Below are 17052 nucleotides of genomic sequence, written 5' to 3'. Positions count from 1 at the left end.
AGAAAGACCTAACAAATTATCTTGCCAAAAAAAGATTTCACGTCTCCCCAAAACCCACTGAATAAAATTTTTAGCATCTTATTTAATGGAACAAAGCATTTTCCAGTTGAAAGAGTCACCTTTTTTGAAAAAGCAGTTAAGAGGGTGTTTTCCAACACATTATTTAGAGATCATGAACTTAGACCAAAGGCTCTTCATACATATTAAATTGAACCACATTTTATAAGAAAAGCTACAAGCCATATCAACTAAGTTCTTAAAACCTAACTTACATTCATCATTTATACCAAAACATCTATGCCAAGAAGCCCAAATAATAGTAGATTTACCTTCTTTGGCATCCTAAAGAAATTTGTTGAAGATTCTTTCAAGTCTTTTTCAAGTATTCACAGTTGGAGATAAAGTATGAAATAAGTAGATAGGAACAGAGCAAAGAACACTTTTAATCAACACTAATCTTCTGCCAAAAGACAGGAAATTAAAAGCCCAAGTAGATAATTTTTTTTTAATTTTAGAAAAAAATGACCCCAAATAAATGCGATATCTTTTTACCCTTAAAAAGAGGACCACCTATGTATTTAAGAGGTAAATGCTTATGAAAAAAATCAAATCTCTCCTGAATAGAGATTATTCGGTGGTGAGATACAAAATTAGTACAAATAAAACAACTTTTCAGAGGATTAAAAATTAAACCACTGGCCCTTTAAAATCTTCCAAGAAAGTAAAAAATAATATTATGCCTTTTCCTATAGCCATTCATAAAAATAATAAAATCATCAACAAAACGTAAGTGTGAGATAGGTAGAGCACAAAAAGTATGATAATATAGTATGGGATGTTTTCTAAAAAGATCTTTAAGACCTGTAGAAAGAAATTCAATAGCAATAATGAACAATGTAGGAGAAAGAGGATCCCCTTGATAGAGGACATGAGTAGATTTAAAAAAAAAAACCATGACTTTTCCCATTAATAATAACAGATAAAAAATAATGTTTAATACTATTTTTAATGATATTAATGAACTCATTATTGAAACAAAAATTCTTCATCATAATAAAAAGAAAATCCCAATTAAGATTATCATAAGCTTTAGTAATATCAATTTTGAAAATAGCATTACCACCAGTGATTTTAGCCTCCAAATCATGAACAGACTCTTGAGCTAATAAAACATTATAAAAAATGGAACGACCTTCCACAAACTTTTTTGCTCAAGAGATATAATTTTTGGGAGAATCAAAGCTAATCTAGACATAATTAACTTGGAAATAACTTTATTGAAAAAAGAGCAAACACTAATAGGATGAAAATCACTCCAAAAATTAGTAGCATCACATTTGGGAATCAGAATAATAACAGTCAAAGTAAAAAATTTACGATAAGGATTCCCTTTAACGAAATCAACAACAACATTAACTAAGTCATCTTTGATCTTATGCCAAGTTTTTTGAAAAAAATTATTAGTATATTCATCTGACCCTATAATAGAGTCAAAATTCATATCTTTGATAGTCAACCAAATCTCTTCCTTGGAAGTCAAATTAGTAAGCATAATATTATCCGCATCTGAGATAAGCAAAGGAATAAAAGAGAAATCCAAATCTAAATCGAGGTTAAAATTTTTATTAAACACATCTTTGAAGTAATTAACTCCATGCTCAACAACTAAATTAGTATAATCATAGTGAGAACCTGCAGGAGTGTCAATCTTCTGAATATAACAAGCAACTTTTTTATGATTGGCAATAATAAGAATAAAACTAGGTATTTCTATCCCCTTCAACTAGGAAATTACAAGAAGCTTTTGGTCTCCAATAAACTTCTTCTTGTTCTTGGAGAGCCACTAATTTATCTTCAGTATTATTCAAAAAAAACCCTGTTATCATCATTAGGATTATTCAAAAAATTAATATCAGCCAACTCAACAAGTTTCTCGACATCCACAATATTAGTAAATAAATTTTTGAAAACACATTTATTCCACCAATTCAAATTTTGTTTGAGCCATTTCAGCTTAAGCAAAAACAAATCATACCAACAATATTATTATTGGGAAATAAGGGAGCATGCCAATTAGTTTCAACATTAGAAATAAAAGAGTTATATAATTACCACATATTTTGAAATCTAAATGGAGAATGAGTAGTAAGATCTTTTAAAGAAATATTCAAGATAAAAGGAGAATGTTCCGAGAGAGTTTTATACAAATGCTAAATGTGAGTGTTTTAATATTTAGAAATCTAAAAATTATTAAAAAAATATGATCCAAATGTTTCCACATGGTACATCGGTTCCAATTAAAAGCATTCCCAGAAAAGCTAATATCATGTATATTAGACATTAAAATTGTTTCATTAAAATTTTCCATAGCTTAAAAATTGGGAGGTTTTCCCCCTAACTCTCTCAGTAGTATAAGTAATAGTGTTAAAATCTTTTCTAACCATCCAAGGTTCATAAGCAGTAGAAGAGAAATAAGTAATATGATTCCATAACATTTTCCTAATAGTTCTAGAGCAAGAAACATAAACAAAGGAGGCATAGCAAGAAAGTTGTAGAAAGGAAATATTAGTTTGCACAATTTGAGTAAAATCATTGATAATGCTAGGAGAAACACAAGACTTCATAAAAATCCAAATTTTTTTAGAGAAGTTACCAAAAAAGCAGTCAAACCCAAGTTTACTACTAATCGAAATAAGCTGAGAAGATGAACTAAGAGGTTCAAGTTAGGCTAAAACATTAATATTATTAATTCTGCATAAACTCCCAACCCTATGTCTAGAAGGAGAGTTACAAACTCCCATAGTATTCCAAATTAGGTCTTTAACCCTTGGAAGAAGTATTAGAAGAAGCTCGAGTAGATCTAGAAGATTAACCTTCATATAGTTTTGCATACTTAGATTTTTTTCTTACCCCTCTTGGTATATCCAATATTAGTGTTATTGGACTCTTGTTTAGAAGGAGTGGCCAACTTAGAAACATAGTTTATGCCTCTAGAATTCCCTAAAGTGGATAAATAATGGAACGAAGCAATCTCTCCCTCCTCCCTAGTATCTTCTTCACCATCTTCCTCTTTATCCAATTGTTCAACACTAGTAAAATTTAAAGTACCAATGTTCTAATTTACATGATCACCCTCACCATCAAAAGAAGGATCATTAATTTTGGTTTGAATGTTGCCAAAATCCTGTGTGGGTAATTTACTAATTTCTAAGGGGTCATTCTTAATGTTTTACTGGTCGGAACCAATTTTTTCGGTTAAAATGTTGGATTCCAATAGATATTTGTCCCCCTCACTAGGTTCCTCATCAATAATAGAAATTTCTGAAGGAAGAGTAGGTAAGTTATCTTGAACATCCTTAGGAGTTTTAGAAGTTAAAGGAACACAATTGTCTTGAATAATGAGATTTTCTTTATTCACCTCATTTTCCATAAATCCATCATTAACAATGCTAACCACTTTTTCCCCACTTAAATGCCTTTTTACAAAGTGGGACAAGCTACAAAACACTCATTAAAGGAATAGACATGGACTTTGCAATGGAACAAAAATTAGGTATGTTTTCAAATTCAACCTTTTGTAATTATCCAGAAATTTTAGATCTAAGCCACACCTCACACCGATGTGTTTTGGTAATATTTAATTCCACCATAGTAAGGGCTACCAATGGCCTAGATTTAGAAGCAGTCACTTTTTTAGTTTGCAATGGTCTTCCAAATATGGAACCCAAAGAAGGTAGGACATGCGGGTTGAAAAAATGCAACTGCAGATTCAGAAAAGAAATCCATATCAAAACAATTGGGTACTCCTCTTTGATAACAAAGTAAGGAGTCCATTTTAGAAATCTCATCTAAAAATTATTTATTTAGTAAGACCTCGCAAAAATTTGGCTAGTATCCAAATTGTTAGACAATTGGATAGTAACTTGTCTAGCATATAATAAACCGATAGAGAAAACACCATATAGTTTTAGTTTACCAAAAAAATCTCTAATTAATTTGAGATTAGGATGTTTAACGAAAAAATTCCCAACACGCGTGAATTGATATGGAGTGTTGATTTTAACAATATCTTCTTCCGTGATTAGTAATGCAAAAAATCCTTTAACCGAAGACTTTGTGAAAGGAAAATAAGACTCATTCGATGGAGCATTGCCTGTTAGAACATTGAAGAAATAATGATATTTAGAGTTAATATCGTTTCCATTAGCATAAAAAAAAAACCCTTATTATGACTCATAGAGACAAATAGCAACTTACCATATGGTGAGGGATTATAAGAAGATGGGGCCACCTCCATGAGGGAATAAAGATGAAAGACCAAGGGCCCAAAGGCCCTAGGTAGGAGAACCAAAAAAAAAAACAAATAAACCAAAACAAAAATAAAATAAGGAAAACCATGAAATTTATAGAAAAATCCACCATATTCAATAGTTGAATCCTGATCATCAGGAGAATGCTTTGGAGGAAATAGCTGTTTGGTCTTTTTTTGTTGAAAATTGCAAATTTTCATTGAAAATGAACCAAAGAAAACTAATTACAATTGATAAAAGGGTAGCCATCCTTCTTGATCAAATCCATCAAAGTGGATGGTAAACTACCAAAAGAAGAACTATCAAACAAAAAATTGCCATCTAAAGCCAAAGTAGCACAAAAATCAGCTACTTTCTTACAATTCCTACTTACATGATGAAAAATGATTTTATTAAAATCATTAAGAAAGTAAATCTTATTATTCAAGCACTCCTCCAAATGAGAATCAGTCTTCTTCATGGATTGTTGAATGTAAGTAATCACATTGATTTTGTCACTTTCAATGATAACACCAATACTCTCAACCATCCATCCTTGAATGAAATCCTGAAGAGCAAGGATAGCTTCCAATTCTAATCGAGCAATTTCCCAATGCAAAGAATTCCTACCAAAATCAAGAAGCACTCTACCTTTGTAATCTCTGAAAATGCCACCAATACCAGCTCGGTAATTAGATAGCAAAGAAGAATCAACGTTAATCTTGATCCAGTCTAGCGGTGGAGGGTGGCAAGAATTCAAATACTCCAAAGAGAGGTTAGCACCCCAGCTATCTAGGAAAGGATAAAGACTAGAAGTAGCTAAAGAGATAACATTCACTGCAACCATAGAGGTAGACATTGCAGCTTTCCCATGCTTGACAAGATTATGGTTCTTCCAATTCAAGAAAACCGTGGTGTAGTACAATCTAACCAATCCTGGATTGCTGTCAGATTGCAGTCTAAGTTCCATTAAACATTCATCAAGAGTATGAAAAATGTTTATAGCAAATCCCTACTCTCTGATTTTTTAAATAATTTCAGTAACAAACTTGCAGCGAACCACAATATGTTCATAGCTTTCAACCTCACAGCAGCTTCAAGCACAAGAGTCACTAGTAGCAAATCTTCTGAATTTAAGGAAAGAGTTAGAAGGGATAGCAAACTTACTTAATCTCCACCAAAACAATTCCACCTTGAAGTTGAGTTTAAGATTCCTTAACAAATCATAAAAACCATCATCAAGTGTATTATATCTCTTGTTCATCACAGCTTCAAATGCCAATGCTGAAACAGAACAACCCGAAAGCTTCTTAATTGGTTCTAGCATACCACTGCCATCGTCTATGTCCACCTGGACTTGCTTGATTAGCCAAACCAAATCATCATGAAAAAACAAACTCAACTTCATTTCATCCCAGATTCCATCATCATTTAACAGTTGTTGCACCTTCATACCTTCTAAATCAACACAATTAATAAAAGTTGGCCATGTATTAAAACTTCTGTCAAGAATCCAGATGTCACCGAGGGCATCAATTTTACTACCATTGCCCACTTTCCATTTAACAACATCCTTGAGATACTTGCCTCCTTCTACCATAATCTTCCAAGCATTAAAAGAGTAATGTTTACAAATTCTGTCCAGTATGCTATCAGATTTTTGGCATTAAGAGTTCGGTGTAACAGAGATTCTGGGTTATGAATGTAATTCAAAGCAAGTCTAGCTTTAAATGTACCACTCTTAATGATACAAGACTATAAACCAAGTCCACCAGCACTTCTTGTCTTACACAATTCATCCCAAGCAACATAGTGTAATCCTCTTCCCCCATTCAAAACTCCTGCACAACTTCTCAATTTCATGCAGCACTTTTTTAGGAACCAGCGAATGCATAATAACAAAATTTGGAAAAGTTAATAAAGAGGATTTCAAAAGCACAATTCTCTCTCCCAAAGATAAAGTTTTCTTTCCCTAAACATTCATCTTATCCAAAACCTGTGCCAAAAGGTCTTGGAAATCAGCCACCTTCAATCTTTTAAGAGACATTTTGATACCCAGATACTTCCATTCATTGACAGCCTTGAACCCGAGAATACTGATCAACCTCTTATTGCTAGATCTGATAACAGCTTTACCAAACAGGATTTGAGACTTATTAGAGTTCACCTTCAAATCCATCCATTTACAAAACTCCTCAATGATTTTCAGCATACTTCTAGCCAGCCCACGTGATGCTTGAGAGAAGATAAGAACGTTGTCAGCATAAAGTAAATGAGAAATTTTTTGTCCCTTATAAGACACCTGAATGCCCAAACTATGACCCCTTTGCACCAAAACATTAGAAAGGAATTGAGCACACATTATGAACAAGTGCGGTGACAATGGACATCCTTGACGGAATCCACTACAAGCTTCTATCCATCTAAGCTTCTTACCATTCAGTATAATGTTAAACCTCACATTCCATAATAAAACTAGAAAAGCCAAAGGAAACCCATACCAGCCAAGAATTTGCTGCAAAGTACTCCACCCCATGTTGTCATAAGCCTGCTCCATATCAAGCTTTACTGCCATTAATCCTTTTTTATTTCTTGAGGTTTTAAACTTATGGAAAATTTCTTGAGCTAGAATGCAATGCTCAGACATAGATCTCCCTGGAGTGAAAGCTAGCTGCTCCTTAGAAATCATCTTATGTATGAGGTTCTTAAGTCTATTCACAAGCATAGTAGTAACAATCTTGTATGTTGTTTGACAAAGACTAATGTGTTGAAAATTTGAAGGGAAAATCAGATTATTCACCTTAGGGATTAACACAATCAATGTGTCATTCCAATTTTTATGCATAATACTGGTGCTAAAAAACTTCTTGATCGCCAACCAAGTTGTTTCTTCAACAATGTTCCAAATACTCTTGAAGATTGAAGAGGTGACACCATCAGATCGAGGACATATGTTATTTCCCTGCTGAAACACTGCCATCCTGCACTCTTTCATCACAAATTCATTGTCTAACACCTTTCTATCCAACTCATTAAGTCTCTATGAAGCATTAATCTCCAGCCAATCCATTAGAAGACAATAATGATGCTTCCACATTTCTTCAAAAAATTGAAGAAAAATCTGTTCAATTTGCTCTTCCTCATCAACTATCTGATTTTCCCCATTCTTAATATGCTTGATCAGATTAGCACTCATTTTTACTGATGCAAAGTTATCAAAGAATGCAGAATTCATATCACGTTCCTCATGTTGAGTCTAGTAAAAAGGTTGTTAGACCTAAGTTAATGTTCCAAGGCTACCAAGAGGGGGGGGGGTGAATTGGTATTTTAAAAATTTAAACCCTCTTTGAAAATGTGTTGAACCGAAATGAAATTTTTTATTAAGTTTTTATAGAAAACGTTTTTCAACCACAGAGTTTTTAAACCAAAAATAAAATGCAGAAAAGTAAAAACAGTAAAGTAAATGACACCAGATTTATAGTGGTTCGGTCTAAACAAAACCTACATCCACTCCCCCGAGGCACCCTTTGAGTATTGCACTAATACCAATAGTGACTCTCCTTTTGCACCCACAACAAGGCGGAGAAGCCTTTACAAAACACTCTTTTCACCACTACCTGGTACGGCAGAGAACCGTCATCCTTTTACACAATCTCCAGTGTTGGCAGAGAACCGTCCGTCCTTTCACACTCTCCTAGTATGGGAAGAGAACCCTTCATCCTTTTACACAATCCTAGTGTAGACAGAGAACCCTTTGTCCTTTCACACTCTCCTAGTATGGGCAGAGAACCCTTCATCCTTTCACACTCTCCTAGAGTGGGCAGAGAACCCTTCGAATGTTTACACTTTCCAAGTGTCGGCAGAGAACCGGATCTCCTTGACAGATCTTCTCAGACATAGCTTCTGACTAACCTCTCATACCAAGCCCTAGGTGCCTGTTTCAATCCATATAATGCCTTTTTTAACTTGAAAATATGATTTGAGTATTTAGAATTTTCAAAACCTGGAGGTTGTTCTACAAAAATATCTTCCTCAATTACCCCATTTAAAAAGGCACTTTTGACATCCATTTGAAACAATTTAAAACCTTTAAAACAGGCAAAGGCAAGTAAAACCCTAATTGCTTCAAGTCTAGCTACAGGGGCAAAAGTCTCCTCAAAATCAATTCCTTCAATTTGATTATACCCCTTAGCAACTAATCTAGCCTTATTTCTAATGACTACTCCTGAGTCATTCATTTTATTTTTGAACACCCACTTGGTTCCAAAAACACTTTGATCTTTTGGCCTTGAAGTTAATTCCCAAACTTCACTTCTTATAAATTGATTCAACTCTTCTTGCATGGCCAATATCAAAAATTCATCAGAAAGTGCTTGATCAATGTGAGTGGGTTCAATAGTTGAAATAAAGACTTAATGATTGACTTCCTTGTTTAATCCACGCCTAGTTCTAACACCCTCACTAGGTTCACCTATAAGAAATTCCCTTGGGTGGTTTTTAGATTATAGGGTGTGAAAGGAGGACGATTCTCTTCCAACATTTGGTGATTGTGAACAGACAATGATTCTCTGCCGACACTTGGAGAGTGTGAAAGGATGACGGTTCTCTGCCACACCGAGGATTGGTGGAAAAAATGATTTGTAAAGGCTTCTTCGCATTGTTGTGGGGGAAAATGGATAGTCACTTTGGTAATAGTGCAATACCTAAAAAGAGAATCTTTAGGGAGTGAATGTAGGTTGTGTTTGATCGAACCATTATAAACCCTTATGTCATTTTTAATTTCTGCATTTTGTTTTATTTTTTGCACTTTGATAATTATGGTTGAAAAGCTTTTTTAAAAAGAGAATCAAAGTTGGAAATATATTAAAATTCATTTTTATTAAAAATCCAAGAGAATATTTTAAAATACCAATTCACCCCCCACCCTCTTGGTTAGCCATGATATAATTACTTAAGTTTAACAACCTATACGGAATCATCATATAATATTATCAAGCTTCTTCAAGGTTCTTTTTGAAAAGTCAAATTGGTGAAAAACAATTTTTTAGAGGAAGATTTCTCTTTATTAAAGGAGTTTAACTAAGTCTTATTCAATTTTACAAATAGGAATTGTAATAAGTTAGCTAATTTGATTGGTAGCCGTACTAATTTTAGTGATTTCTTTTGGGATGATATTATATGTAATAATATTCCACCTTTAAATTCATTGTTAAATGATGAATGTGGTAGAATTTCTATATTTTGGTAGTTTGTATTACGTTCTCTTTATTAATATAATTTTTTTTTTTGAAGAAATGCAAAGTGCATTAAGATTAAAACAAAAGAAAGAAAGATACAACCTAGTGAGAGCTATAAACTCTATCACTTTCCTCCTTTACACGTTTAATAAAAGTAGAAGGAAGTGAGCTCTCACTATAAACATCCCAAACAAAATCAAACGAAAAAGCAAGGTTAGCACAATAATCGGCTAACTTGTTACAATTTCTTTCCACAAAATGAAAATGATGTTATCATAATTATTGAAGAATGAGAAATCATCATGTATGAAACTCTCACCTATTTCCATCTATTTTCTATACAAATTCTGAAGGAATAGTATCACCTTCTTATTGTCCCCTTCCAAAATGATACATTTGGAATTAAGGGAATAATCTTTGAAAATCGACTTAAGAGAGCTGAAAGAAAGGAGTTCTACCTGAGAAATGTCCCAATGAGTTCCATAAAAGCCAAATGCCATGATAAATCTACCTCTGCAGTCCCGCACAATGCCTCCAATGGATTCTTCGTAGTTCCTCTTCAGAGCAGCATCAACATTTATTTTATACCACTCGGGTGGGGGAGGATGCCAGAAAACATAGCACGGTCCTAAAGACCGACCAGCATCCCAGTAATATGAGATTTCTTTATTATCTTTGTCCAAATTAACAAAGTTAATAATTTTAGCTGCAGCCATAGAAATGCTATCTTCTTCATCCCGTGAAACTTCAGATTCCTATTGTTCCAAGAAAACCAGAGCATTGCGAAGTATAGTTTTACCAACGATTTGTTGTCTTCATACACAAATTTTAGCTCATTTAAACATTGATGAAATGGAACTTTTATTCGGTCCGATGAACATACGCTCCTCTATGTTCGGCCACAAATGTTTTAGCGCCACTTAGCATGAAGAAAAGTTGCCGACCCGACCCGCTGTTTTTTGGGTTCTCGCACGTGCATTTTTTAAATCCTTGATGAGCCGAACAACATCCCATCACCTTTTGGATATATTTCAAATACCTAGCAATACCGAGCAAATACCAAGTTTTACCTAGTTTTTTCTAGCAATACCGAGAAAATCCCTAGCAATACCAAGCAAATACCTAGCAATACCGAGCAAATACCGAGTTGTACCTAGTTTTTTCTAGCAATACCAAGCAAATACCTAGAAATACCGAGCAAATCCTGAGCAAATACTAAGTTGTACCGAGTTGTAAAAAAACTCGATACAACTCGGTATTTGCATGGTATTGATCTTCACAGAGTAGTATTTCTCATTTTTGCAAAGCAATACCTAGAAAATACCGAGAAAATTGCGAACATAGCATTCCCGGGTTTCGCTCCGGGTCAAGTCATCAGGCCGCACGGTAAAGAGTAAGAGCACGTAGCGACATGTTATTGGCAGCCGAACATAGCTCTACGTCCGGTCAGAGGACGTAATAATTGTTCGTTGAAATGAGCTAAAAATTTGTACAGGAAACCCCCACATCCTCAATTCTAAGATCACTTCCATAAGCTTAGAGCAGCTGGTAGATATATGATCTACATCTTCCACTTCCCCGCAGCCTCTAGGACACAGGTTGCAATGACTAAGCTTCCTTCTCTTCAAGAAATGTACTGTAGGGATAGCTTCTTTATTCAATCTCCAAATGAATAACTTTATTTTAGCATTCATTTTCACCTTGTGAATCCAAGCATTTTAGTCTTCCACAGCTGCTTCCCTCACACTTTCTTCTCTTAGCATAGAAGAAATAGATTTCCCAGACAACTTCCTTTTCAACTCCATATAAGCAGATTCAGAATCTTGGAAAATCTGAATATTACAAATCAGTTTCAGCAACTCTTTCCCAAAAAACATACAATGTTTCTCTATGTTCCATCTACCATCTTAAATGAAGTAGTCAAGAGTTGAGTTCTCATCTTCAAAAACAGCCACATCAGTAGGCCATCTATTCAAACATTTGTCCAATATCCAAATATCCTTTAAAACCTTGATTTTCTAGGAAGAAGAACCACATCTTGAGGACTCACATCTCCACCAATCTTTACCATATCTAGCAGTTAGGCTCTCATTTAACAAGGAATTAGGATACAGTACCATATTCCAAGCAAACTTAGCTCTCATTTGTTCCATACATGAAGAAGTCGAGTAAAGTGGCCCATAGATTTCGGTTTGCACATTTCATCCCAAGACACATAGCGCATTCCTTCTCTACCATCAAATTTATTCCAGATACAATTCCTTGAAATTTTCTCAAATTCCCTCAAAATACTTATGGGGATAAGAGAATGAGACGTGAGAAACAAGGGAAAATTACCCAAAACATGATTAATCAAATTCAGCCTCCCCGCCAGTGAAATATATCTATTTTACCATTTGTTGATAGTCTTCATTGATTTGTCTAAAAGGCCTTTAAAATCAGACGTTTTAAGTATTCTGAGAGCGAATTTGGTACCCAAATAATCCATTTCTTCAACTAGCTTTATCTTTAACAACTTTGATATCTTCTTCCTCCTCCCTATGTTGACAGATTTGTTACAAATTATGGCTGATTTTTGAGTGTTTAAACTCAAACCAGTCCAAGCACAATAATTGTTCAAAATGTTTTTAACCTTCTTGATACTTTTAACCTTTACATCAAAAAATAAAAGGACATCATCGGCATAAAGTAAATGAGAAATCCTTTGAGAATTAGGAGCAATTTTGATTCCAATATCCTTGCCTTCACTGGAAAAGCCATTAGAGAGAAGTTGGGAATAGAAAATAAAAAGAATGGGAGAGAGAGGGCAACCATGACGAAACCCGCTCTTCCCTTCAATCCAATTAGAAAGACCACAATTAATTTAGATAACGTATCTAGGTTACATTTTGCATTCCATCGCCAAGTCCATGATTTGCTTAGTAAATCCTAAGATCTCCATCATTCTATGAAGCGTCTTCCAACTCATGCTATCACAGGCTTGCTCCATGTCTAATTTGATAGCTACCATGCCATCAGCTACTTTAGACAACCTGATTTTATTTGAAACTTCTTGAGCTAGTAATAAGTGATCCGCGATGTTCCTTCCCTTGACAAAAGCAGGTTGCTCCTCTGAAATAATCTTTGGAATGACCATCAACAACATGTTCAAAAGAATTTTAACAACAATTTTATATATAGAGTTACAAATGCTAATTGGACAGAACCCAGCCGGTGTGACTGGGTTCTTCAACTTCAGAATTAACACTACTAGAGTGTCTTTCCAATCCTTGCACATCCTCCCTGTTGCAATGAAATACTTTACTACATTGCACACATCAGAGCCAATAATGTTCCAATATGCCTTGAAGAATTAATAAGAGATGCCATCAACACCAGCAGCTCTATTGTTGCCCATCGACTTGATCGTTTCTGCGATTTCTGGATAAGAAACTTCAGCACTCAATCTTCTCCTGTCATCATCATCCAGACTGTTATAAGGTGCTGGACAAATATCTTCCAAACAATTCCTTTGCTTCCATTTGTCCAAGAAGTATCTATAGAATACTTCTTGAATCTCATTAGGATCTTTAGTTAGTTTCCCACTGCGATTCTTCACTTGAGTAATCTGGTTACCGCTCCTTCTGGCCCTTGCAAAGGAGTGAAAGAATTTCGTGTTAGCATCTCCCTCTTCATACCATCTTACCTTAGCTCTTTGCTTCCACCAAGTATTTAACCGAGAAAGAGCCACATTCAGGTCTCTAACTTTAGTTCTCAGCTTCAGAAGCTTCACTCCACATAACCAGCCCACATTTGCTTCCTCTTCTTGAAGATGGAAAATTTCTTCTTTCAACTTGTCCTTCTCACTAGTGAATTCATTCGCTTTAGCCTTCCCCCAAAAATGCAAATCCTTTAAAGCTTTTTTACATTTTTTATTCAGGATTTCCATCTCATTTCCTTCAAATTTTCTCTTCCAAACTTTATCTATAATATAAGTCGATCCTCTATAGGATAGCCAAACATCCTCAAATTTGATGAGCCCGTTGCTTTTAAAATTTGAATCAAAGATTTTCAAAACTATATGACAGTGGTCAGAAGCAATTCTGGCTAAATCCCTCACCTGAGCATCTTGAATAAGGTTGATATCCAAGGTGTTAAGAAAAAACCTATCCAATCTCTCCAAGATTCGACCACTACCGCTTTTGTTATTGCACCAAGTGAACATAGGACCCACCACCTTTACATCATGCAAATCATTCTCATTCATGAAGTCCACCATCTCAATTAGACCTTGAGAGAATAAGAATTTTCTTCCTCGTCTCTTCTCATCTTGGGAAATTATGCAATTGAAGTCTCCCCCCACCACCAAAGGTAACTTCAAATTTGCAGCTTCCCGAATACACCCCCATAGACTTCTCCTTTTCACCACCTCTTTGCTTCCATATACAGTAGCAACCATCCACATTCCTTTGTTGGGTACTTTAAGCTTCTCAATCACACATTGATCCGACTCCTTGAAAACAGAGAAAGAAGCTAAGTCTGATCTCCATAACAATAGCATAGCTCCGGATAGACCATCAGAAGGAACTATATAAAGGTCCCAATCTTTGCCTATGATTCTCCCCAAACCTACTTTATTGAAATTGCCAATTTTTGTTTCCACTAGTCCCACGAATAGAATACCAAGATCTTTAACAAACTCCTTGAGATAATGAGAAGCCTCCTTTTTCTTGGCTCCTCTACAATTCCAAAAGGCTATGGAATACATAATTTAACTCTAGGGGATGAGGCCCCTCCCTTCTTTTTACTGCCCATTCCATCCAAGTTTTCCCCCTAGGAGCATTTTTAATTGGTCCAAGGAACTTCAATTCTTTAGCTAACTTAATCTTGATAGCCTCCCTGCCGGATATACCATCTGTAGCTTTGACTCCACCAATTGAATCTCTGTTTTAATTGAAGACACATCCATTAGCCATACCTTCCCCAGCTGCTATCGATTGGATGTTACTTGCCACATTGTTGCTACTGATTTCAAAATTACCAACTTCCTGTATATCCTCATCAACCATACTCAACACGTCAAATTTATTGGATGTGTTGGAGAAACAGTTAGAATCAGGTTTGGCCACACCTAATTCACCACCAGAGCAATTAACAATATTTACTGATTGTTCTCCTTGATCCATACTAATAAATTTCGGTTCTAGCTCTTCAATCACAACTTTTTTGGGTAAATATTCTCCTTCTTCTAATTGATCTGCTTCAACACCATTTATACATGGAGTCTCCATGCACTGGATTACATTCCTGTTGTCTTTACCCAATAAATTCCCAACTTCCTGTGTGGTATTCAAAGGAGCATTCTTCTTCTTAACAAACTTGACTATGTCTGGCTTAATAGCTCTAGGCTTCACCACCTTGTGGATTGGATTGGGTCTTATACTCCTCCTGTTATTGACTAGTAACCAAGGCCCGTATGATGGCTCAATGAATTCCTCCCACTTCTCAAACGTAGCAACATTAGTGCCAGCTTCTGAAGCCTTTAGCACAACTTATGGAATATTTTCCTTCAGTGCACATTCATTCTCCACATGTCCTATCATTTCACATATGAAACAAAAGTTTGCAATCTTCTCATATTCGACATTTTGGAAAAACCTCCCAGCCATGCTGTCCACCCAAATGCCTAAAGGAAGAGGTTGATCTAGACATACTCTCACACAAACTCTTGCAAATTCCCTCCTCCCCCATTGAAACTTTTTTCTGTCCAACATCAAAGGTTTCCTAATTCTGGAAGAGATGCAAGCGACATTCTTCTCATCCCAGCATTGCAATGGTAAGTGTGGTAGTCTTATCCAAATTAGAGAAGAAATTCCCTTCATCGATGACGTAGTGAAGTATGGTGTCCATCTCTCCATGCCTACAACATGCCCGTTCACAAACCAGGGGCCTCCTGAATTGGCAGCTTCAACCATGTCTCCCGAGGAGAAAGAACATAAGAACAAACCTCTACCCAAGGTGGTAAAGTGGAATTGCCCATGTTGATCCCATTGCTTCTTAATTTCCCAAGTCACCGTGCTAGATGGTAATTCTTTACCAAAAACTTTAATAACCAACTAATTCAACAGTTTTTTTGAATTCAACATCTCCAACTTTGCATTCAACTTCACAGCTTTCCCATCCTCATATAGAATAACATCATCTTCTTTAAAATTCAATTTTATGTACGGCTTATTGCTCCATGGATTCACATTACTCTTTCCAGCAGAGTTCTTAGGCAAATCCTCAGGCAATTTGACTACATCCAAGCCACTCCCTCTTACAAAAGCAGGTTGAATATTTTTGTCAATCAAATTCGAAGAATCCGCATTTATCAGGCTGCGACATAGTCCAATGATTGCATTTGGGTTACTGAATCGATTAACAAAAATTCTCAAACCTGAAGACGAAGCTGTGTTATCAGAGGGAATGCCCAAAGCTTTCAGAATTTTTGGAGTAACCACCTCTTCTGAAATAACCACATCTTTGCCTTTGCCTTCAATATGGTTGATCACCTTGGGAGGGAAGACAGATACTTCTCTAATAACCAAAGGACCTTGTCGTTTCTTCAAGGAATTCTAATCACCCTGTTCAAAGTTCAAAAATAACAAACCGTTATCTTTTTTTAATAACTTTGAATTACCTACGAACGATGGAGATCTAGATGACGATGCAGAACGTCGTTCAACATCCTCCAAAATGATGTGTGATCCATGCAGGTGGAAATTCGCCGCCCAAACTCCTCCGATCACGGAATCCAGTAAGTGATTCCGTGAAAACATTTGGAAAATTCAAAATTTTCTCTATTATTAATATAATTTAGAGATTAAAAAAATAGTAATTTGACACATTTTTTGAAGATGGGGTACAGTCATTGTTAGTCTATTTGATTTGCCATCCTCTAGTGGTTAGAGGTTCATATTAGTAGTTGAATATTACTTCATAAAATGGGTAGAAAAGTCTCCCTTAAGAGAGGTAAAAACTCATCACATTTTAAAATTTTTTTAAAGAAAATTACATATATATATATATGTTCTCCATTTGGAATTACATATACCTTCAATTTGTATAGCTATCAATTACAAAATCACGAAAGAAGAAAATGTAAAATGCATACTATAAGAACTTAAGAGAATTAGATGAGAAGCGTATGCAGGCTAAGTAAACCCTTGAGCTATAAAAAACTAAGATGAAGTAAGCACATGACAAGATGGTCCGTCTAAGAACTTTCCAAGAAAGAGATTTGGTCTTAATTCTGCAAAATGAATTTTAGCACATAAAAAAATAGCAGAAAATTCAAACCAACTTAGGAAGGTCCATTCCTGATGGGAAAAATAGGCCAAGGACGATGTTATCAATTGATTGGTTGTAAAATAGATCATTCAATGTTATCCATAAATGGATGGCATCTCAAGTGATATTATGTTGGATAGTGTTAATAATGTGTTATGAAAAAAAAAAGTTTTTCTTACCCTTTATATATATATATATATATATATATATATTCA

General features: G+C 35.2%; 1 protein-coding gene across 1 annotated transcript; it reads right to left on the bottom strand.

Annotated features, from left to right (window-relative positions):
- Window positions 1-12878: 12878 nt before the first annotated feature.
- Window positions 12879-14273, bottom strand: LOC110100250. Its single transcript, XM_020827680.1, has one exon. It carries the CDS (start codon window positions 14271-14273, stop codon window positions 12879-12881), a length of 1395 nt encoding a protein of 464 aa, XP_020683339.1.
- Between the last annotated feature and the right edge of the window lie 2779 nt (window positions 14274-17052).

Source organism: Dendrobium catenatum, unplaced genomic scaffold, assembly GCF_001605985.2.
Source record: "Dendrobium catenatum unplaced genomic scaffold, ASM160598v2 fragScaff_scaffold_464, whole genome shotgun sequence".
NCBI lineage: Eukaryota > Viridiplantae > Streptophyta > Magnoliopsida > Asparagales > Orchidaceae > Dendrobium > Dendrobium catenatum.
The sequence above is the reverse complement of the archived record's forward strand: the minus strand, read 5'-3'. Positions and strand labels throughout refer to the sequence as shown.